We start from the raw sequence: 24,616 nt of genomic DNA, 5'->3' as shown, positions 1-24,616 counted from the left end.
ACGTAAATCTCAGTATATGCGAAAATAAATAATTATAGCCATGAATATGCGGGAACAGTTTTGAAGAGTTCCATATAATTAATCATTTAATTAAAAAAACTAAATATCTGCAACATTCCATTATCAAAAAGTGAAGATTACGACATTTGATAAATTCTTTCGATGTATGGCTTATTTAGTGTTTATTTGTATATAACAGTTGGTTGAAAAATAAAGGTATTAGAAAATCAGAGTTTGTGACAAAGACTTCTTAGTTTAAACAATTCAGTTTTTAACAGAATATTTTGTGAAACTAATAAACCCTAAATTAGTATATACTACATAGAGAAACGTTTTTTTAAATCCCAATTCAGGGCTGCATGCAAAAAACAGAAGTAAATTTCGAGTAATAGAGTAGTCAAAAGATTTCGTGCCTTTTGGAGAGGGAAAATACCGAAAAAAGGGGAGGGATTGTATAAGAATCCAAAGTTAGTGACTGTTGACACCCTTCATAGACCTAACACATATTATCTCTAGAAATTTACTTCTAAAATTAGGTTGTCAAATAAACGCAGCAAATTATATCAAAAATCAAGACGACATTCAAGTCGTCCTGCATACTGTCATGTTTCGTGGGACACCCTGTAGTTTGGGAAAATAGTTACCATTGAGACGAAATATGGCTTTTTCCTTGAAACTCATTTTTTCATAGATTTGAGTCTAATTTGTAAACCAGTAAACCACTCTTACAAAACTAAAAAAGTGGAAACTTAGGGATTTAGACTCGAGACTATGCTTTAACTCACGATCTTGCTGTTTTCCACCAGTCAAAACCGGACTTCCTCAAAAGTATATCTGATTTCAAAAGGCAGTTTATTTCTGATTGGAAGTTATGCGAATGTTTGCATACGGTACACGAATTACTGCATGAATTACGGTGGTCAGAATTCTTAAAAAAGAATTAGTATTGTTCTAAGGTAAGTAGAGTCATTTGTCAGTATGTTCGTGTACTGTATGTAAACATACGCTGAATTTCCTTATAGATAAAAAATTGAGAAATAAACTGCCTTTTTAATTAAATAAATGATACCTATGAGAAAGTCCAGTTTTAACAGGTGGAATTATGTTTAAGATATTGTACTTCGCAAAAAATTTACGAGCATTTTGCTAACTACTTCTTAACAACGTTAGCTAAATACCTAGATAAATTTATCTAGGGCTAAATACAAGTGCTTGCTAACTACTTTTTAACAACTATAGCTAAATACAAGTGCTTGCTAACTACTTCTTAACAACTATAGCTAAATACAAGTGCTTGCTAACTACTTCTTAACAACTATAGCTTAATACAAGTGCTTGCTAACTACTTCTTAACAACTATAGCTAAATACAAGTGCTTTAAATACAAGTGTTAAATACAAGTGTTTTAAAATGAATTATACAAAAGTAAACGTAAGGTTACGATCAAAAGTCAAGGTGTTGTGACACTTAAAAGTCAACCCAGTATAAAAATGTGATGCATCTTTTCATAGCAGTCTGGATCTATGTGCTAAAAGTATGTTTTTTTTTTATATTTCATGATAAATTGTGTTTACTACAGTGGTAGACGACTTTTTCTCTAGGTAATGATTATTCAAAAGCTTTTTTCGAATTGCAAGTTTACAAGTAATCAAAGAGAAGCTTTTGTAATCGACGGCTTCTCTTTTTTTTCCATGCTTCTGTATATTTATGCTGTTAAACAGCTTGATATAAATCAAAATTGAAATCGAAAGCCGTTTTTATTGTATTGATATAATCGCCTACCACTGTATGTAATAAGTAAAAAAGGTGTTTTGACTCGTCTTTGTAAAATATTAATGTGTTGATTTCTTCTTGATTATCAGTTATTTCTTTAACCAATATAAAAGAGAACAAAAATAGATCCAGCGAATCAGGTTAAATCACGTATTGATGTTATGTAGGGTAACATTCAAAGAATGAGCCTGCAAAAACGACCCAAAACTCTTAAAATATGATTATTTGAGTTTTGGCTCCTGCATTCAATTGAGTATTTTTTGATGGTTTACAAAGTGATTAATTGCACAGAAATAAGCCAGTTTTGGCCTTCAATACAAGGAACTCTACTTGCAAGAAAACGGACTTGGCGGGCAACCAATATGTTAAACTGTGTTCGGTCTCAGGTGAAACACACACCGGACTAACCAGAGTGAGCAGCATTCGGTTTCTTCTATTTGAAATCAAACGTGTTTTGTTCTTTAACTCAATAAGCATTTACTTTACGGATTTGTTTATGTTATATATACATTTTCATTCAAAATGCATATGCCAACAAAAAAGTATTTAATAGAAAAGGCTCGCAAATTATGTCTATTGGGTCAAATTGCGATCGAAAGTCACAGCTTTCTGGAATATTGACAGAACCGTTAAATCCACGTGGATTTCTTCTAATATCGAATTTACAATAAACTTTCTTCTTGTTGATCAGATGATCAATAATGATAACTAGTTTTTTATTTAAAATTTATTTCCATGTGCCAAGAATTAAATAAATAACCCCGAATCTTGTCAAAAATAAGAATAAAAGTTAAGGTTAGGTAAAGGATAAAATTAGCGAAATCAAATATTCGTCATTTTTAGCTAACGGTTAAAGTCCGTTAAATGAATTTGCACATCCCTAGTTTTGTTTAAAACAGAAAATAGACGGGAAAAGGAAATATGCCTCTGAAAATTTTTTCTTTAACATTCTTGCCGAGAATTTTAGATGAGCTTACATTAGGACTTGGCCATAACTTTCTCAAACACGAAATGGTAAATATTTATGAAGCAGATATCTGAGAGGAAAAAGGAAAATTTTAAACATGCAAATTCAACCTGGATATAAAGCAGATCTCGGGTCTAGTAAAAAAAGTTTAACGAAGGGTGCTTTAGCCTGGCGCCCCATTCCCTATTTCAAGTTTCGATTCTTATTCTTCGTAAAGTCGCCATTTGTAATAATTTTCAAAAGAAACTGAGCTATTGTCACAACCTCTTATTTTCTAATCCTTTATCTGTGTAATGTAACCCGATAAAGAATACTTTTAATATTTCCAATAATACATTCTGTAAAAATCTAAGGTTCGAGTATCGAAGGTTCACACCATCTGCTGGCAAAGATTTAAGGATTAGAAAATTTGAGACTTTGCCACAAACTCAAATTTTCTCATTTTTATTATATACTAGCTGAAGGGCCCGGCGTTGCCTTTGGAAAAAAAATATTAAAATAAATGTCGATTTTTTAGCCTGTAACACCCACCCCCCGCCACCCCTGAGTGTCCACAAAAAATTTCATCCCAGGGTTAGAATTAAGTTTATAAAAATTTTTCATTTTTTATATGAGTAACATTATTTGCTTATTCTTGAATTTAGATGATTCAACAGATACCCTCGGGGGAATGTTAATTTTTACATGCATTAAAGGGATACATGTCCGATTCAAATGGTATCCATTAAACAGCTGTCTTTTAAAGAATGAATGATTTATTCTTTTATTTTAATATTGTAGTTTCTTTTTCAGAAAAAACGAAGATATCTTGCATTGTCAATCTGGCAAGGAATGCTATAGATGAGGGGGAGGGAGGTAACCTTGAATTACGCAGTCTCTTCCAATGATATTGTAAGACTAATCTAATAAACCTGGGAATTAAGTTACAATAAAGTCATCTTTGATATTATAATTTATTTTGTGCTAAATGTGAACAATTTCACAGAAGAAAGTTTTATATACATCAAAAAGCAGTTTTAATTTAAAACTTTTAAATAAATTTGATGAAATTCTATCTTTTATATACATATAATTTGCATGGTTTAGTAAAAAATGTTTATATAACTATCAGCGAAGGGTTTTTTAAACGTTTAAGCCCAGCCAAAAAATCATTTGTAATAATCTTTAAATCTATTTAGAATAGAATATTTTTATGTACATTATATATATATCCTAGTTTCAAATTGTTGAACATTTTTACAACTTATACATTAGAGCGGTCTATTTACATAATTATCTATAATCGGTAGTTGCAAAAAAGGTTTTAATTAATAAATAACGATTAAATCAATAAATGCATAAAATAACAGCTTTGATAATGTAATAAAACAAACACAAAACGGTCTCAAATCAATTCAACTTTCTAATTCAATGTTGTCACGAAAGGTCCCAAATCATTTAATGTACTTGTTACCGGTCCCAAATCATTTAATGTACTTGTTACCGGTCCCAAATCATTTAATGTACTTGTTAACGGTCCAAAATTTATGTAGCAATTAATTGTAATGGTCCCAAATGCTTGTAGCTTCGGAAAAACAATATTTTCATAATTTTTGTTTCAAAAATAGCAATGGAGGGGGAAAAAGATATCTCTCAAACGTCTTTTCTACAAAAGCACATGACATTTTTATCCTTACGAAGTATGCCTACATTTTTATTCTTCAAAATAATCTTTGTCAATTCTAACACCATGTTCATTGTATCGCTCAAAGGTGTCATTAGGAGAAATCATCTCCTCGAGGAATGGCTCGTGGCTCATGATCGGAATAAGAACTGGTTTTGAGGGCTTGGCAGGTTTTGATTGGGAAGTGGATTTTCTAGGTTTTGATTTGGAAAAATCATTTTCTTTCCTATCAATTCATTCCACTCGGTAAATACTGTTTGTTTGTTTCATTTTCAATTTACTGCAAAATAAACAATTAAAGTTCATTTAATTTGTTCAATCCTGAAAATACCGGTTTACCCACACAGGACGAGTATTCAGAGACGACTGAACAGAATTTATTTGGCCTCCTTTTAAACATTCATACTTCCCTGCAACTAATCTTGTTTTATTTTTTTTGTTAAATTATCTAACGTATCATCAAAATACTGCATATGCAAGTCAGGAAACCTAATTCAATCTTTAGACAGTTAGTTTAAAAGAGACAAAGGTCGTCATTAAAGCCTCATTCTTTGTAGGTACCCTATATTTAGAAGTTAGAAAATGGTATATCTACTTGGTGCAAGAATATCCTTTAAGTAGGCTTAAACTTAGACCAAAACTTAAATGAGTTTAAAATGCTTACAGTAAACTTATTTTTGAAAAGTTATTTTAAGATGTCCCCAACGTGAAATAAAATCATAAGAGAAAGTTAAATTAGTCGATGAAAGGTCCTCCCCCCCCCACCCTTCATATTACCACATTACGTTTCTAAGATTCTATTTACCCCCTTTAAGAACCCATATTTCGGTTAAAACCTCTAAAACTAAAATGAAGGAAATATTTAAAAGATAGTTGATTTTACGACTTTGAAACAATAATAATTTAGGTCGTCTTCATATTTTCCTTTATATTGCTGACCACTTTAACAATCGTGCAAGAACTAATTACTATCCTTATACTCTTATTGTTAAATCCCTATATTATTAAACCTGATGGTCTAGCTTTAATACTTCAAACTTTGACTTTTTGATGTGACAGATATATTTCATAGTTTGAAATTTCAACGGTTTCCACCGCAAGGTTTTAAAGAAATAGGGATTAAAATAGTCGAGTTCGAGGCGAGAAATGAGTTTTTATAAATTTGTAAATACTGAGATTGGAATTTCCTTGAGTGTGAAGTGACGAGCCTGTTAACCTTCTTCCTGTAGTACAAGGTAGAGGCGGCGAAGAATAACGAAACTGTGAAGAAACATCCAAGAAGAATTAAACTGAACAAATATTCATATATTCAAATATTCAAATATTCAAATTTATACAAATATTTAAATATTCAAATATTCAAATATTCAAATATTCAAATATTCAAATATTCAAATATTCAAATATTCAAATATTCAAATATTCAAATATTCAAATATTCAAATATTTAAATATTCAAGTGTTTAAATATTCAAATATTCAATCAACTAATCAAATATTCAAATAATCAAATAATCAAATATTTAGATTTTCAAATCTTTTGATATTCAAGTATTCAAATATTTAAATATTCAAATATTTAAACATTCAAATGTTCAAATATTCAAATATTCAAATATTTAAATATTCAAATATTTAAATATTTAAATATTCAAATGTTAAAATATTCAAATATTTAAATATTCAAATATTCAAATATTCAAATACTCAAATATTCAAAAATTCAAATATTCAAATATTCAAATATTCAAATATTCAAATATTCAAATATATGCAAATTTTTAAATATTTGAATATTCAAATATTGAATATTCAAATAATCAAATATTCAAATAATCAAATATTCAAATAATCAAAAATTCAAATCGTTTTATCATTCCTTTCCTAGATTTATTTATATATTTTACACGAAGGAAGTTTTTCTTGACTTAAAGTCTAAACTCTGAAATATGTATTTTCAAAATATTGTGTAAAGTTTAAATTTTTCTGTTGCTATAGCTAGCCTAGCATGAGATTGGATTTTAAATCTAATTTGAAGCCCTAATTCAAAATTTGTTATACAGTGTGTCCAAAATGACGTGAATATTAAATGTAACCTTGTCAAGTTTTGATCCAAGAAGAAAAATAAGAAAAAAATCATTCAGAGGACAAAACTTTTGTGCTGTTCATCCTTAGATTAAGTAGTTATTCATATCTTCTAGTCCGAAGGATGAAATTAATCTTCTTGAATATCCTGTGATCGGAACCAAATCTTCTTTAATATCCTGTGATCGGAACCAAATCTTCTTGAATATCCCTTGATCGGAACCAAATCGTCTTGAATACCCCGTGATCGGAACCAAATCTTCTTGTATATCCCGTGATCGGAACCAAATCTTCTTGGTTATCCCGTGATCGGAACCAAATCTTCTTGTATATCCCGTGATCGGAACCAAATCTTCTTGGATATCCCGTGATCGGAACCAAATCTTCTTGGATATCCCGTGATCGGAACTAAATCTTCTTGGATATCCCGTGATTGGAACCAAATATTCTTGGATATCCCGAGATCGGAACCAAATCTTCTTGGATATCCCGTTATCGGAACCAAATCTTCTTGTATATCCCGTGATCGGAACCAAATCTTCTTGGATATCTAGTGATCGGAACCAAATCTTCTTGGATATCCCGTTATCGGAACCAAATCTTCTTGAATATCCCGTGATCGGAACCAAATCTTATTGGTTATCCCATGATCGGATCCAAATCTTCTTGGATATCCCGTTATCGGAACCAAATCCTCTTGGATATCCCGTTATTAGAACCAAGCAAAGATAACTAATGCAACCAAAAGGATTAAGCGCAAAAGTTTTAACGATAGATTATTTATAAAAATGTATTTGAAACTATTTGTTATATGCCCCTTTGCGGTATTTTGTTTTGTAACTAAAATAAAAACTTTTGAACCAAAAACAAAGAAGATTAAAAAATATTGTTATCGTGCGAATGATCTAATTTTAAGAGAAGATTACTTTTTTTTGCTGAATTGGGGAAATAAAATGATTTTGGGGGAATTAAATGAATTTTTGGAAATGTATCAAAATGAACGAAAAACATGCTCTTCCAAATCATCAAAAATAAGAAAAATATACAGCCCTGCTTTCATTCAGAATTCCGAAATATTTTGAATATAACCTGACAATCTCTACTCTGGTTGGAGAGCTGTTTACTAAATCTGAATTTATGAGAGGATGGTCGACATATCCGTCCCTACACTCTACTCCAGGATACTGATCCACACCTCGTGGAGCTACACTCTTACTCCTAGATATAGAATATAGATACTTTTATACACCAGGATACATAGATACACTCTTACTCCTAGATATAGAATAAAGATACTTTTATACACCAGGATACTCAGATACACTCTTACTCCTAGATATAGATACTTTTATACAACAGGATACTCAGATACACTCTTACTCCTAGATATAGATACTTTTATATTCCAGGATACACAGATACACTCTTACTCCTAGATATAGAATATAGATACTTTTATATTCCAGGATACACAGATACACCCTAGATATAGAATATAGATACTTTTATATACCAGGATACACTCTTACTCCTAGATAATAGATACTTTTATACACCAGGATACACAGATACACTCTTACTCCTAGATAATAGATACTTTTATATTCCAGGATACACAAATACACTCTTACTCCTAGATATAGATACTTTTATACACCAGGATACACAGATATACTCTTACTCCTAGATATAGATACTTTTATACACCAGGATACACAGATAAACTCTTACTCCTAGATATAGATACTTTTATACACCAGGATACACCGATACACTCTTACTCCTAGATATAGAATATAGATACTTTTGTACACCAAGATACACAGACTCACTCTTACTCCTAGATATAGATACTTTTATACACCAAGATACACAGATACACTCTTATCCTAGATAAAGATATACTTTTAAACACCAAGATACACAGATACACTCTTACTCCTAGATATAGAATATAGATACTTTTTTACACCAGGATACACAAATACACTCTTACTTCTAGATAATAGATACTTTTATACACCAGGATACACAGATACACTCTTACTCCTAGATAATAAATACTTTTATATTCCAGGATACACAGATTCACTCTTACTCCTAGATATAGAATATAGATACTTTTATACACCAGGATACACAAATACACTCTTACTCCTAGATAATAGATACTTTTATACACCAGGATACACAGATACACTCTTACTCCTAGATAATAGATACTTTTATATTCCAGGATACACAGATACACTCTTACTCCTAGATATAGAATATAGATACTTTTATATTCCAGGATACACAGATACACTCTTACTCCTAGATATAGAATATAGATACTTTTATATACCATACACTCTTACTCCTAGATAATAGATACTTTTATATTCCAGGATACTAGTCTACGGATAAACTCTTTTCAGGATTGAAAAAAGTTGTAATGAAGATATTTTTTATTATTTGATCCTTTACTTGAATAGACCTTTTATTACAAACTGTTAATTCTGCTAGATCAAGAAGTCTACGTTTGAAAAGTTTACGTCATCCGGTTGCAAAGATATTGGGATTAGAAAATAAGAGTTTGTGGCAAAGAGTCAATTCCATTTAAAAGAAAATTGCTGTAACGGTTCATGACGTACTTTAATTAAGGGGGCCACATCTGAATTATGGAAATAATCCCTTTAATCTATTGGAAACATTAACTAAATGAAGTTAGTTAGAATTTGCAATGCTCTAATAAATAGTTGAAGTGCAGGCTTCACTTCTAGAATTTTAAACTCAAGTCTTCAGCTAAATATCTTCATTTAGCAACTTGAAATAGTTATAATAAAACGCAATTTACCGTTTAAAAAAATAAATAAGGTAAGTGAGTTTAAGTAAGCAATTTGGCTAAAAGGTATTGAATAAAAATACAAATATGGTGTTTAAGGAGTAAATATTATTGTGGTTGGTTAGGAATATTTTCTCCAAATTCTAAAAAGAGTGAATCAAATATTTACTTCTTGAAGGCACACTGATTTTTGACAACCTTTGTGTTCATTTTTTAATAACTCTACTTTATTATCTCCGATGTTTTATCAAAAAAAATAAGGGTTCTGGTTTAATTATCATTAATATCTAATTATTACTAGTAGCCTTTTAGGGTGCTTCGCGCCCAGCTTCTATTTCAATTGTGAACATGTTCTCTTATGTGTACATCGTAAAACAAAACAAAACAAAGATCGCAGATTTTAACAAAAAATTTCGTGGATTTTTTAAAAAATTTTAAAAACTTAATGAAAATCGAATTTTGATGGAGACAAATATTTGAAATTTTGATCATTCATAAACCTTTCCTGGGGCCCCATGAGGTCCCACACAAAATGTGGGCCTTATCGCGCGGTTCAGCCGTTTTTACTTTTATTGGATACAAACAAACAGACAAACACCGACCCACACAAGGCAAATTTATATTTATACATAGATTAGCTTTACAGTTTGTGAAAATATGACATTAAACACCCTGTTTGTGGGTAGAAATGAAAGCAGTTGTCTGTTATCAATTTATTAATATATTCCTGGAAGTTATCCGACAAAAACTTAATTTAATCTTTTTATATTTTCTAAAGTTTGATATAGAACCCTTGGCCCCGGTCCAGGACCCAGCATATAGGATTTTGATATAGGATAAAGATTAATTATAGATTTCTGTCTCCAGGCCTTTTTATAAATTCTTCTTGAATCTAGTCCCAACCCATGCAGAACCTTAGTCTTTTCATCAATATAAAAGACAGGGCAAGCTTTTGATATTACAAACTTAGATTATTTGATCTAACATAAATCTTAGTTTGAAATATTAAAGGTTTATGATATTGGAGTGCAAAGATATAGAGATTAGAAAATACAAGTTTATAAAAACTTTAAAACTATTTTGGTAGATATTAAATGTTAATAAAATGGCCTGGGGGCAAACGTAATTTCAAGTTATCTTACATTTTTTGAGAGGCATTTAGATTTCTTAAAAACTATAGTTTGTTCAAGAATGATTGTTATTTTTATGGTTCTTCAAAAAAAGGTTTTGTGCTGAAGAAACAATGGAGGAAATATCAAACTATGAAGTCTCATTTTTTTGGGTAACCATTATCTTCCACATGTTTGTCCATATACCGGATACTGTCGTGAATTGACTAAGTAGCCTCCACATTTTTGTCCTATAACGGATACTGTCGTGAACCGACCATGTATCTTCCACAGTTTTGTCCTATAACAGATACTGTCGGGAACCGGTCATGTGTCTTCCCCATTTTTGTCCTATAACGGATACTGTCGGGAACCGGTCATGTATCTTCCACAGTTTTGTCCTATAACAGATACTGTCGGGAACCGGTCATGTGTCTTCCACATTTTTGTCCTGTAACGGATACTGTCGGGAACCGGTCATGTATCTTCCACATTTTTGTCCTATAACGGATACTGCCGGGAACCGGTCCTGTATCTTCCACATTTTGGTCCTATAACGGATACTGTCGGGAACCGGTCATGTATCTTCCACATTTTTGTCTTATAACGGATACTGTCGGGAACCGCGCGGTTGTTTGAATTGTTTGTTCTATAATATAATACTAAACCTGCATTGGCATGCTGTAGTGTCCCAGTATGTATTCTTCCTCATTTCACATCTAAATGAATAAATTAACAATTAAAAAAAATAAAATTTAAGATTTTTTTAGGAGAATAAACTCTTTTTGAAGAGAAACAAACTTTTTTCATCAAAAGCGATGTATTGTTAAAGTTTAAAGAAATAAAAAGTTTTACAATTAGTTGCAATTATTTCAGAAATAATGGTGCATTTGTAATTTTAATTTTTAAAGATTAGAGTTTTTGCGATAAATTCGATTTTTCAAATTATGAATGCTGTTTATAGATTGAATAGTGTATCTAGTTGCAAAGATATAGGGATTACAAAATGTTGGGTATGTTTTAACACTTTCTTTACAAAACATAAAAAGAGAAATCAAAGCGTTACCGATTTAATTGTGATGCAATTAAATTTTAAATCTTTTGCGAACACTCCATTTTTAGACGATTTTCTAACCTTAGTCGATCATTCGAGTAGAGACGATCATCGCACTAACCTTAGCTGATCATTCGAGTACAGACGATCATCGCACTCACCTTAGCCGATCATTCGATTAAAGACGATCATCACACCCCCCTTAGCCGATTATTCGAGTAAAGACGATCATTCCACTCACCTTAGCCGATCATTCGAGTAAAGACGATCATCGCACTCGCACTCGCAGGTTCTGTTGTTGAACTGTCCCAGGCAGGATAGTGAAGATATATGTTTACACTAATATTCAAATATTGAAAACTTTCCGAAATGTGGGGAAGCTGATTTTTGCTGTACATTGGGTTAAGTGCCCGGTGTTTACCGTGGAAAATCAAAAATCGTCTAACAGTCGAAAGAAAACGACCTTCTGCACCGAAACAGTTGATATGCTGATATCATTGGAGACTTTCTGTTAAACTCGGGTGACGGCCCCCTCACAGGCTGGAAAACATAAGGTAGTAAAAGGGGGCGGGGGGGGATCAAGGGGAGGAGAATTAAAGATATTTATTTATCCCCCCCCCCATGGAAATTTCATAAGTGCCCCCGGATGATATTATCAAACTGTAATTCTATTCTTCAATTCGTCAATGTATTCTTTTTCTTCTGTTACAAACATTAGACAATTGTAAATATTTTCTATTTCTAATAAAGTTGTGTTATTTTCTTGTTATTTGGAGAACTTGAGTCATAAGCCCCCCCCCCCCCATACCAAAATCATGAATATTACAGCTGAAAACCTATTTTTTTTTGTCACTCATGAGAATAAAATGTAGTTGTAATTTTGATTAGTTCTATCTATCTATCAATCTAACTATCTATCTTTCTATCCTTCTATCCATCTATCTATCTATCTAAATATCTATCTTAGTAGTAATTTTGGTTGTCTGCTTGGATTTCCGATCATAACTCAGGAATTCTAAACCGACTGACCTTACATTTTAATTGTGGAACTTGGAAGAACGACCATTTATAGCAGCTGTTTTTATCAAAATATCGTTTATCAATCTGAAAAAGTGTTGAATTTTGACAATTTTCTTTCTTTTCTTTCTCCATCATTAGAATAAGGTTTAAAGGGTACCTTAATGAAGCTATTTATGAATTATAATTATAAATCTGGTTCACTTAAAAATACGCCTGTAGTCCCTTGCTGGACCTTATTTTCATCTTTATTTTCCCAATGACAGTTAAGAGTGAATTTCAGCCCCTCTAAAAGAATTGAATCAAATATTTCTTGATCAATTTTTTGGAGTTTTTGAAACATGGTAAATGTTGATTGATGACTGGAATATTTTAACTTTTAAGAAAGTTTGTGAATTTTTGATGCATATTTAATGCCATTCTTTTACCCATTTTAAACGACATTTTTTGAAGTCTTAAAATGCCTTTTACGACATGTTCCCCAGTTCCCAAGGTCTTGGAAATTTTTAGCAAATTAGTATTCCCTTTTATGTTTGTTACATCCTGTTTGCTTCCCTGTTAGAAAGCTTAAATATTTTTTCTTTTTCTTTCTTAAATTTGGAATTCATCTTATTGCCATTTTCAAAGTTTCGCCTAATATAAATTAATCTTAATATTAGTTCATTATACTTATAATCTATAATCTATACTTATCTAACCGATTCTATCTTCAAATTATAATCTGATTAAAAGTTGTTATATGAAGATTGTAGAGATATAGACAGGGGGGGGGGGGGTGCACCCTGTTTCTTAAATTTAAATTCAATCCCGTTCTGGTCTTTAACTCATACATTTCTAAACGGTGTTGTCTTTTTTACTTTCTGCATTCGCCGAAAAAAAAGAATAAAACAAAATTTATGTTTAAAAAATAAGATTGAGAACCAAGGTCACAGCTGGCTGGGAATATGACCGAACTGTTATTAAATCCGCGTGTTTATGGGGATGGGGACTTAAACGAAGAATTCTGCTGCCAATTCGCATACAACCCCAACCTCTTTTTTATATGAAAGATTTTCCGCGTCAAATAAATTTTTCTTTTTATTAAAATTGATTTTTTTTTAAATGTTAGGCTTTCTTTAGAACTTGTGCAATATTTCTTGTAATAATCTTAACTTTAAAAATTACTTTTCTTCATACATTTTTATTAAATAAGTTGATAATCAAGATATTTAACGAACCTTTCCTTTTTGTTAGTGGGTTTCCAACATAAAAAGTGACATTTTTGGAGCATTTTTTCCTTTTTCTGATCGTCCATAAACCTTCTATTGGGTCATGTGAAATACCCCATAAAGGAATTAAGTCTTTGCCACAAACTCTGATTTTCTAATCACTATATCTTTGGAACCAAATGTTGCGGACCTTACATATTTCAAACTATGAATTCTGTTAGATTAAATAATCTAAGTTTGAAATATCAAAGGATTTCATCATCAGGTTACAAAGCTATAAGGATTGGAAAAAAGTAAGTTTGCGGCAAAGACTTAGTTTCTTTGAATACGATCGGGTTAACCGGTTTTACAAACAAACAAGCAAAGTAACACCCAAACAGACAAGCTAAACATATTATATATGTAAATAGAAGAAAGATTATGAATAATATGTTGATATTTGTTTTAAACCAAAATACAATTAACCCTAAATGAGAAATATATATATATATACAAACCGGGATTTTCGTTGGATATGTTTTAATTAATCGTGATATATTACTTTCATCTCAATCCACTATTTACCTACATATTTTTAGATAACAATGTAATGTTATTTCATTTTTTGGCTCCAACATTTTTCTTCTTTTATCTAATATTTTTTTATCTGTGTGTTCAAACAAAGGCACTTAATTCTATCAAAATATTGTCGTATGTTGGGGCAATCCCCCCCCCCCCCCCCCCCCCCGCCTAGATTCAATGACCTATATAAAACTGAAAAGATATGTTAGAATATGGATGGGAAAAGAACTGAGTTCTTGCCACAAACTCAGTTCCTTTTCAACACTCTTTTGGGCCTCTAAACCTTTTGTTCTTTTTATAAAATTAAAACTAGAGCAGCCAGACCAGGTCACAAAGTCGTACAAATAGAAGTGTCGAAAAATTTAGAAAATTTAGAAAGAAAAATTTAGGCCGATGTCGCATACACGACTCAACCTCATCGACAGTTTCCGACATACTATGTCGGCAATGGCACTAACGACACGATTCCAGCATGTAATTGTCGATAGAGAGAAATGTAAGTTGTAACCAATCGTGCAATAGGTTCAAGGCGAACTGTCACGGGTCTCTTTTTCTGACTAGTTCAGAGCAGGTTGTACTTAGATCAGGGAATAGGAATAAAGGGAAAGGAAATGGCGCTGGTCTGGCGGCATGAGAAAGCCAGTCGCACTGCTTTGCAGACAAGTACGGTAAACTTTACTCACACTCTTTTTGTACAAACACACACCATGACTACAGTCAAGGAAATTGCAGAACAATGTTTTCAATTATGATTAAGCTTGAATAACGACTAGTTTATTGTAAACTTTAATCAAATATGTATAATTAATGTACTCTCCTAGACTGTAGAAATACGGAGATTCGTAAGTACTGTATATACCTATAGTACACACTTTCGGTACGGTAAACTTTACACACACTCTTTTGGTACAGACACACACACATAGCGTTTCCGCCCCCTGGCTTAGATCCTATAGTTCTATCTGAGTTTTTGATAGGTCGGAAACGAAGCAAAGAAATGGAGTTTCTTGCTAAATGAGTGAACAATATAAATCTTTGTGTCTGTATATCAAATCTTCTGAACCTTGGATTCAAGTACATCTTTTATCTAGCTTTATCCTCGATCTTCTACTCTTGTAATATAAATGGATGTGTCCGATTTTTAACTTGTGTTGAGTGTTGTGAGAGTCATCTCTCGTGTTTGTTAAATGAGAGCAATAAATCCTTGAAAATAGGTTTTAGGATTGGAAGGAAATATGGAAAACAGAAGTGTAAAAAAACCATAAAACAGATTATGTTTTTTTTACACTATTTAATAAAGTATAAACGTAATTTGGGTATTATTTGATTTAGTTTTGTTATTCTAATTGGCTATTTACAACACTTTTCTTGAAATTAACATTGACAACTCTAATTTGATGCGATTAAGTTTAAAATCATCAAAGACAGCTGACTCATATTCTCACGAGGTCAGAGCCGAGAACTTTTATGCTGAATACCCATAATCCCGATTGTTTGATCTCGATTTCCACACTGGGGACTTCTAAATTTTACTGAGAATCTGCTTTAATCCTTGATTTTGGATAAACCTTCTTTCTCTGTTTTCTTATTGGTGGAGCGCAAAGTTCCCTGACTTCTGATTGGCTGTGAAATTAATCTGTATATTAACAAATGATAGAGATCATTGATTGCACGTTTTAAAGGGACTAGCAATACAAAGGTTACGAGCTGGGGACTTTTTTCAATATTTGTTTTCCTGGCAGCCGCATTCCACATGCTCTTCAAGCACCATATCCTTCATTTTCTCTCTGAACCAGAGCACAGTTTTAATTTGTAGAAAATAGAAAGTTTACTGTTTTAGGAACAGCTATGCAATAGTCTTTACATTTTATGGCTGTTTTTTAGTATATTTCAAACGATAAAAACACAGATTTAAAACCTACAATTTTTCTTAACTAAATAAAATTAAAGAATACATATTGGAGGATGAGAAGGATATTTGTCTGAAGTCGATTCAAATTAAACTTTCCAGACCAACTTGACAATTTTCATTTTTACAGAAGAAAAATATAAAATCTCTATCCAGGAAAGTTTTATTTTTTTTGCCGAAAAATAATTGAAGTTACGTAAAGTAAATTTTGGAAACTATAGACACATTCTGGAAATTCAAAAATTGTAAGATACTATTTAATTTCTAGTTATCTATCATTTTAAACAGCTTTAATTTTCCATTGAAACTGCGGTTTGATAGTGCACCGTTGTGAACCGTTGATGAAACTCATTAAAAAAGGTACATTAAAGATTACTAAAATTATTAAAAATTAAAAAATCGGGTATAATGGTATATTTAATTAAAAATCCCACTCCCAGTCTAGATAATTTATGATAAGTGGTTTTGATAGCTACGGCTGGTTCAACTGCCTCTTTAGAAAGATGTTTCATACACCAATCACATTTAATAAACCAAATTGTTCATTTTCCCGATTTCTTCCATAAATCTTGATGCACCCAATGGCTTAACATTAGGGGATATTATTAAATTCGACCAACGGGGTTCTAGTGTATAGAGTGCTAATCCTTTACCAATGCATAGGCTGGGAACTTCATCGAGAGCTTACTGCATATATGATTATTATACTGTGGTTCAGGCCAAAATCTACTTCTGCTGCTTATTTGTAAACAGGTGATAGATAGATAGATAGATATATATTTGACTAAATAATTAATTAAAAACTATTTAAGTTTCACAATTTTTACATCTTAATTTAGCCAGGGCCTCTCTAACCATTGTTGGTTGTTTTGAATGAGAGGCTCTTCTGCAGCGATTAATCCATGTCCAATTTAAATAAAACCAAATAAAACAAAAACAATCTAGAACAAAAGGAAAAGGAGGAAAATGAAAAGTAGTAGATAATGGGAAGGTATTTAAGAATAGAGAGGAAAATAAGAAGAATGGATCGTAGGGGGAGGGGGACAACCCAGCACACAAAGTTTATAATGTTTATGTTTTATTTTGTTTTGTTATAATAACAGGGGAAAGGGGATAGAATCAAGATTTAGCAAGAAAAGCAATTTCGATTTATACAACGAAAAGTATTATATTCTTCAAGAAAACTTTTTTTAATACTTGTTTTAAAATTTGCTAGGGTGCCTAATGATTTTATTTCCAATGGAATAGAGTTCCAGGTCCTTGGAAGAAAACCCGTAGGAAAAATTTCTAGATATTTGTTGTTTTATAACTTTTTGCAAGGTGCAAGTGTACAGGATAGCTATTATAGGCTGGCAGTATAAAGACAACAACCAACCACCCGCAGGTAGACAACTACCAACCACCCACAGGTAAACAACTACCAACCACCCCCAGGTAGACAACTACCAACCACCCGCAGGTAGACAACTACCAACCACCCGCAGGTAGACAACTACCAACCTCCCGCAGGTAGACAACTACCAACCACCCACAGGTAAACAACTACCAACCACCCGCAGGTAGACAACTAGACAATTACCAACCCCACTGACTTCGACTAACTAACTTTCGAATAAGTAAATCATTGTTTACTTTGAAAATGTTGAATATTTTAGCATATTTTAAATATTTCGAGAATTAAAACTCTGTTTTCCTTGGTTCTCTGCCAGCAAACTGTGTTTTTACAGTCATCTTTACCAGTTTTTGGTGAACCTTAACAATAAACAATTTGGCAAATCTACAAAATATGAAAAAACTATCTTTCAAATATTTTAAATAAAGATGATTTACTAGCTTTTTAGATTAAGGTCTAGATTAAAACGTATTTGTGACAAAAATATAACTTTTTGTTGCAAATTCAACTTTTACAAATTCGTTTTATCTACCATTTATTTATGGTAAATTTGAGATAGTCATTGTAGTACAATTCTGATATTAATTTTTTGGTAAAACAGATGTTAAAAGTCAAGTCAGTAAACAAAACAACATTCCGCGTAACTTAGAATAATTCATGATTCAAATTAAAAAGTCAAAATATTTAAGAAATATTTCTTTTTAAAAATCTCAGAAAAGTCGTAATTGAGAAAAAAATAAAAAAAACTGTAATTCAACATCAAGACATAAACCGATTAATTGATTTAACCAAATTTGATAATGTTTCTCATATGATCTGTTTCATTTTTGCCAACATTATATTAGGAATTTCCAAAATTAGGAATTTCCAAAAAACTCACATCTCATTTGGCAATTTTCCCGACATGTATATTCTATAATGAATATTTTCTAAAGATAACTTTTCTAAAGAACGTTTGATTAAGTCTGTTTAACAGGAAAAATTTGAGTTCAAAAGTTCTTAGTTTTGTTCAATCGATAGAAATTTAAAACACAAGAATTTAAAAAAAATGAAATTTGAGAAACAAAATTTGGGAAAATAAAGATTTTGAAAACAAGAATTTGGGAAAATAAAAATTTGAAACACAAGAGTTCAATAAATAAAAATTTTGAACACAAGAATTTGGGAAAACAAAAATTTGGAACACAAGAGGTTGGGAAAATAAAAATTTGAGAGACAAGAATTTGGAAATTTGGAAAACATTTGCAAAAAAGAATTATTGAAAATGAAAATCTTAGCCTGTTAAAATAAGTTTGAGAGAGTAGCTGACATGCTATACAATGGTTTCAATCTTTTAAAGAATAAATTTATTAAATACCTTGACAGGAGCACACTCAATCCTGTCAGCATCACTCTCACACATTCCTTTACACCTAAAATATTAATTAAATGGACTAGGACTGTGGGCCTTGTGCAAAGAGGTCAATGCCCGATTTATAACGTTACCCTTGAAACTTTAATCTGGTCAAGTATGAAATAGATATTATTTTCTTTTGCGGTTTCTCTATTAAAATGCGCAATTCTTGCAAATAAGATCGATGAAATCATAAAGAAATAATCAGAACTTATATACTTTTAAAGTCAGAAAAATAATTTTTTTGATCAGATTAAGGTTTCAAGGGTAACATTGCAAATAGGGCATTGTCATCTTTGCATAAAGGGTCACCTAAAGTTGCGCGTACAGTCCCTTTAACGAAATATTTTAAAAGTCTTATTGCGAGGAATGTTCAAGAGTGAGTTAATTGTATTTTTTATACCTTTCAAACATTCATTTACATCTAAAATACTAATTAATAAAAATAGTCGCGATAAATGTTTTAAGTAACTGTACTTTTTTGATACCTTTTGCACTTACTATACCTCTTTAAAAAATATTTCACAGCTAAAACATTAATTAATAAAAATAGTTTTAACTTTTAATCTAGATCACGCGACGGGATGAAAAATGTTGAATTTGGGCAAAGCTGTACTTTTTATACCTCTTAAACAATCTTTTACATCGAAAACACTAATTAATAAAAAAAGTTAAATGATCATGTGTTATACAAAAGTGGTATTTCTGTACTTTCTACATCTTTACCGGTTTTTGGCTATTAAGTTATTAACCCTATTTTTTGTTTTCGTCTGATAATTGACAAACATGAAACGTGACGCATGCTATGAGTTACACCCATTTTAAGGGCTTTTCAAATAAATACATTTTTATAAAAAAAATAATTAAATTTTAGATCTGTATAGCTTAAATAATGCAAAAGTTCTATTTTTTACATTTTCTAAACACCGACCAGCCGATTGGAGACACATTTAAAAATATATTTCAATTTTGAATCCTTAAAAGAAAAAATATTGACACGAATGATAATCAGATAAAGGGGTCCAAACTGTCTATCTTTTTCTTATTTCAATTTGACAGCCCCAAATTTTTTTAAATAATCTTTTTTATTTGTTTATTTTCTTGTGGTTTTTGACAATATTTTTAATTTTTTTTTTCGATTTTGATAGTTATTATATCGTTAGAACTGACTAGGGTCAACCCAAACCGCAATATATTTTCAATAAATGTGGAACTGTGTGGAACTAACATCTACTTTTTTTACTCTACAGAGGTTTGGTCCATCACCATCACCGGATTTTAAATTGTCTACCTAAACCAATAGTAATTTGAGGGTTCTGACTATACTAGGTTTATCTTATAAATCAAATTATTTCATTAATATGTATGTTAATCTTTTCTTAAAAGTTAGACCCAACACATTGTGGAATATGAAGACGACTTTTATTTGTCCAATACAAATTAATTAATAGTTCAATTTTTTTTTCTGATTTATTTATATTACTTCATTTATAACTTTTTCATAAGATGTTCTACACAAAAATTACTCAAAAGGAAATTTTAGAATTTCAAATTCCATGTGACCATAAAATAAGCTTAGTTGATGGTCATAGATCTTTATAATATTGCGATTTTCTAAACTTAATGGTGTTTAATTTTGATAACTAAATTATATTTTTCCTGCAGTTTAAACAGTCACTTTTGCAGACCACGATAAAAAATCAGTCTTCAATAATAAAAAAATGGATATCTAAAGCATACTTGGTAGACAAAGCTTTGAAATGTGCTGTTGTTAATGTACTTTTGTTAATGTACTGTTGTTAATGTACTGTTGTTAATTTACTGTTGTTAATGTACTGTTGTTAATGTACTGTTGATAATGTACTCTTGTTAATGTACTGTTAATGTACTATTGTTAATGCACTGTTGTTAATGTACTGTTGTATATGTACTGTTGTTAATGTACTGTTGTTAATATACTGTCGTTACTGTACTGTTGTTAATATACTGTTGTTAATATACTATTGTTAATGTACTGTTGTTAATGCACTGTTGTTAATGTACTGTTGTTAATGTAATGTTGTTAATGTACTGTTTTTAATGTACGGTTGTTAATGTACTGTTGTTAATGTACTGTTGTAAATGTCCTGTTGTTAATGTCCTGTTGTTAATCAGGCATTGCAATCTTTGACTGAAGAGTTACTTGAATTTCGCTTACAGTCCCTTTAACATATTTTTCTTTATTATGTTTTCCAAATTATCTAAATACATTTATGTTGTCCGACTTTTTGTTCATATTTGTTTATTATGTCATTGTCACTTATAGTAGCATAATAGATATTATATAAACCAAATATTACTAAATTGGATTATACTTCTACATACAGTCATATTTTTACTAAACAGTTTTGAACAAAGAACCCTCAGAATTATTGAAACAATAAAATGTGTTCTTCTGACATGTATGTCATAAATTCTACATAATATTGAAATCTTAAATGTTTTCATAATTATAGAGCTTTTAAAGAAAAATGTTTTGAATCTATAATATATATAAAACCGGATATATTAGCTTTTCTCCTACAATTGTCAGTAAAATTATAACTACAGGAGCTAAGGAGTAACAAAGACGGACCAGTATTGTAGAATAAATTAGACCTCAACCCTGTGTCAATAGCTTGCAGTGCTAAAGGAGTATTTTAAAATTGTTTGTTACTTCTGTAAAATATTACAGAAAACTATATAGAATAAACCATTTGAAGTCTCAAAATTAAAAAAATACCATAATTTCTTATTTTTAATTATTCATTGTAATCAAAACCTGGCAAAAAAGAGTCTGAAATGGAAAATAGAAAAAATATAAAATACGAAAAATAGGAAAAAAGTTTCAAAAGTTAATTAAGTAATCTGTCAAATAATAAAACATTTAAAAATCTAGATGGATGTGTATTTTTTCTGGCTTTAGATGTAAAGCATTTGCTATGAAGTATGTATTGTATAATCAACGTATATGTATAATACAGTGAAAAGTGTCTCAATAATTGATCGATTCAATTTAAATTTTGATTGATTCTAATTTTGTTAGAATAAAACTATTCCTTTGGTTAGAGATGGTTTTAACATGGATTAGCTGAATTTCTTAGCATGCGAAAAGACCAGGTTTTTACAAAGAAATGCATATATGATGATACATATAAAGCCCTTGGAATAATCCCAAGGAGACTCAGAGTAAAGTGCAAATCATACAATATTCATATTTGCTTTGATGTCATGGCTTTGATTTATCTCTGAACTCAGAGTTTGAGAATAAAGTTTGACCAACTCTGCGGTAGGATGAGAGAACTCAACGATTCAATTTATAAAAGTTAGAACAACATTCCATGCATGAAAAGTACAAATTATGGTTTAATGAATGAAATTAAAATATGCTGAGAAAGGAATTGAGTCCGTGCCACAAACTCAAGCATTCTAATATTCATATTTTTTTCAACCTGATGCAAGGGTGTAATGCAAAGAAAGTTAATTGCGGTCGTGTATACTCGATCTGAGTACACATTGAAACCAGTTCTCTTTGGGCGGAATTTGTAAACAATAATAGATGCATCAGTGTTCGTTTAGTATCCGAGGAGGTTAAAAGCATTAAATTTTGATAATTTTGATAATTCACATAAAAATTTCCTATGACCAGAATATTTCATTGATTTTTTAATGTGAAAGATGGATCTCATGTCAGGCTTTGACATCCGTCTTGTGTTTACAGTACCGCCCAGAGACAGTACACTGCAGTACAAAAGATGTGTACACTTCTGAAATAACTTTCCTTGCATTACATCCTTGACCTGATGCATATGTACAGATAAAGGGATTAGCAAATCAATGACTCAATTTCTTTGATCTCCTTTGTTACCGGAGAAAGGTTAGAGTATAGAATGCTGATGGACAGTTTGTACAGGGGAATTGTACAGACTCTTTATCATTGAACATCAAGGTAAACATGTGCATTTATAAAAGAAGAGGGGGATTTTTGTAGACGTCATTCTACATATAAATAAAAATGCAGAAACCAATCAATGTACATTTGTAAAATCGATATTCTAACTTTGAAAAGTTCCTTGTGCAAAGTTCAAATATTCAAAAAATATTTAGATTATTTGGCAATATGAAAAACATGACGAAAAACATTCAAAATGGCTTTTTTTTATATGAAAATTTAAAATGGGTTTGAGAATGCTGAGAATTATAGGCGCAACTAAGTGAGCGATTCATCCTGAAGGGGGGAGGAAAAAATTGTCAAACCTCGGGGTGGGGCATCCAGCACCCGCCCCTAATTCTTCTGAACGGGGGGGGGAGGGGGAGGGGGCGGTTTGTTTAAACGAAAATTTGCAGGAACAGTGAAGGGGGCTCACAGGGTAAACAGAGGGGAGGGGGAAAAATACTTCATATACAGCAAAAAAACTTATTTCACCTCACATTATATATGTAATGATATATGCTACCATGATTAGTACGATCTTTATTATCTATGTTTCGTTATCTATTTTATCTATGTTCATGTTTACACCCTGACCAACCATTCCGGTCAGTTCTATTTACCTGTATTAATAAATTAGTAATGTATGAATCGTTGATTTAAACGGACGTGTATAGAGCCTTGCGTTTTGGCTAGAGATATATAGAGCCTTGAGTTTTGGCTAGAGTTAGAGTCAGTGAGACTGAAATTAGACTAAGAGTCAAGTAATCTCGGGACCTAGATTTATTACATATATAACACGGGGAGGGGGGGGGGGGGGGGGACGCGCCCTTCTTCCCAGCGACAGTCCTGAATTGTATGTCTAGAATACTGGTCTATATCTGAATCAATTAAAAAATTATTGAGTTTGACACAAGTTTGGGGCTCAGATTTATGTACACTAGAGACACACAGATGCCGCAGTAAACACTTGTTCGATATACTGTATGTCACCATAACTAAACCCAAAGACTTTGCTAAACCCCATTCCCTTTGAACCCTGATCTCTTTCCTTATTGCAAAGACGACCGATTACATCCCTTGTTTGAGTGCTTGGTTATTCTGTTTCTGGTTTTTTAACAGATCTTGAGAAATTTTGGGATTGCCATGAAAATAGTAAACTGTTTTTTTGTAATTTAGTTTTAATACTTTTTCAGAAGCACGGGAATGTGTTTTACTGGTTTAAAAATTCTAAGTCGACTGGGTGGACTTTGAGGACGCAAATTAAAATAAAGTGCTCGAAAAATTCTTAAAATCAACATGTTATTTTAAACACAATATTTTTTAAAACTAATTATTTATATTTTCCGTTTCTTTTATAGGTTTACAATTGTGAAACACAATAGATATTACATATATCACATTGGTAAGTTACGGAAATGGGGTTCACATATTTGTTAAGAAAGAACTAATTACTAGGAAATTCAGGTTGAAAAGAATAAAGCACATCACGGGGTATATTCAGGGTGACATGTATCGAAAGTGCTTATTTAGAAAACATATCACGTTCCGAAATTTTACAAATTATGTTTAGGGCGACATTTTTTCGAAATACTAAAAAAGACGAATTGCAGGTTCAAGAAACATATTTAGATACATGAGAATTTATGAGAGAGAATACCGCATGTTAATATTTTAAAAACACGTTAATTTTTTAATATGAATTTAA

General features: G+C 31.3%; 1 protein-coding gene across 1 annotated transcript in view; it reads right to left on the bottom strand.

Moving 5' to 3' along the window:
* Nucleotides 1–4,161: 4,161 nt before the first annotated feature.
* Nucleotides 4,162–24,616, bottom strand: part of LOC111695354 (uncharacterized) — a 56,954-nt gene continuing 36,499 nt past the window's right edge. Inside the window, exons 6-13 of the mRNA XM_023464658.1 lie at nucleotides 18,924–18,978; nucleotides 17,867–17,925; nucleotides 16,000–16,051; nucleotides 11,720–11,817; nucleotides 11,093–11,143; nucleotides 7,578–7,706; nucleotides 5,591–5,692; nucleotides 4,162–4,629 (exon numbers count right to left, since the gene is read on the bottom strand). Of these exons, the coding sequence (XP_023320426.1) occupies nucleotides 4,434–4,629; nucleotides 5,591–5,692; nucleotides 7,578–7,706; nucleotides 11,093–11,143; nucleotides 11,720–11,817; nucleotides 16,000–16,051; nucleotides 17,867–17,925; nucleotides 18,924–18,978 (742 nt within the window). The 3' untranslated portion in view covers nucleotides 4,162–4,433. The remainder of the gene's footprint in view (nucleotides 4,630–5,590; nucleotides 5,693–7,577; nucleotides 7,707–11,092; nucleotides 11,144–11,719; nucleotides 11,818–15,999; nucleotides 16,052–17,866; nucleotides 17,926–18,923; nucleotides 18,979–24,616) is intronic.

This window comes from Eurytemora carolleeae, unplaced genomic scaffold, assembly GCF_000591075.1.
Source record: "Eurytemora carolleeae unplaced genomic scaffold, Eaff_2.0 scaffold8, whole genome shotgun sequence".
NCBI classification, from domain to species: Eukaryota; Metazoa; Arthropoda; class Copepoda; order Calanoida; family Temoridae; genus Eurytemora; species Eurytemora carolleeae.
The sequence above is the reverse complement of the archived record's forward strand: the minus strand, read 5'-3'. Positions and strand labels throughout refer to the sequence as shown.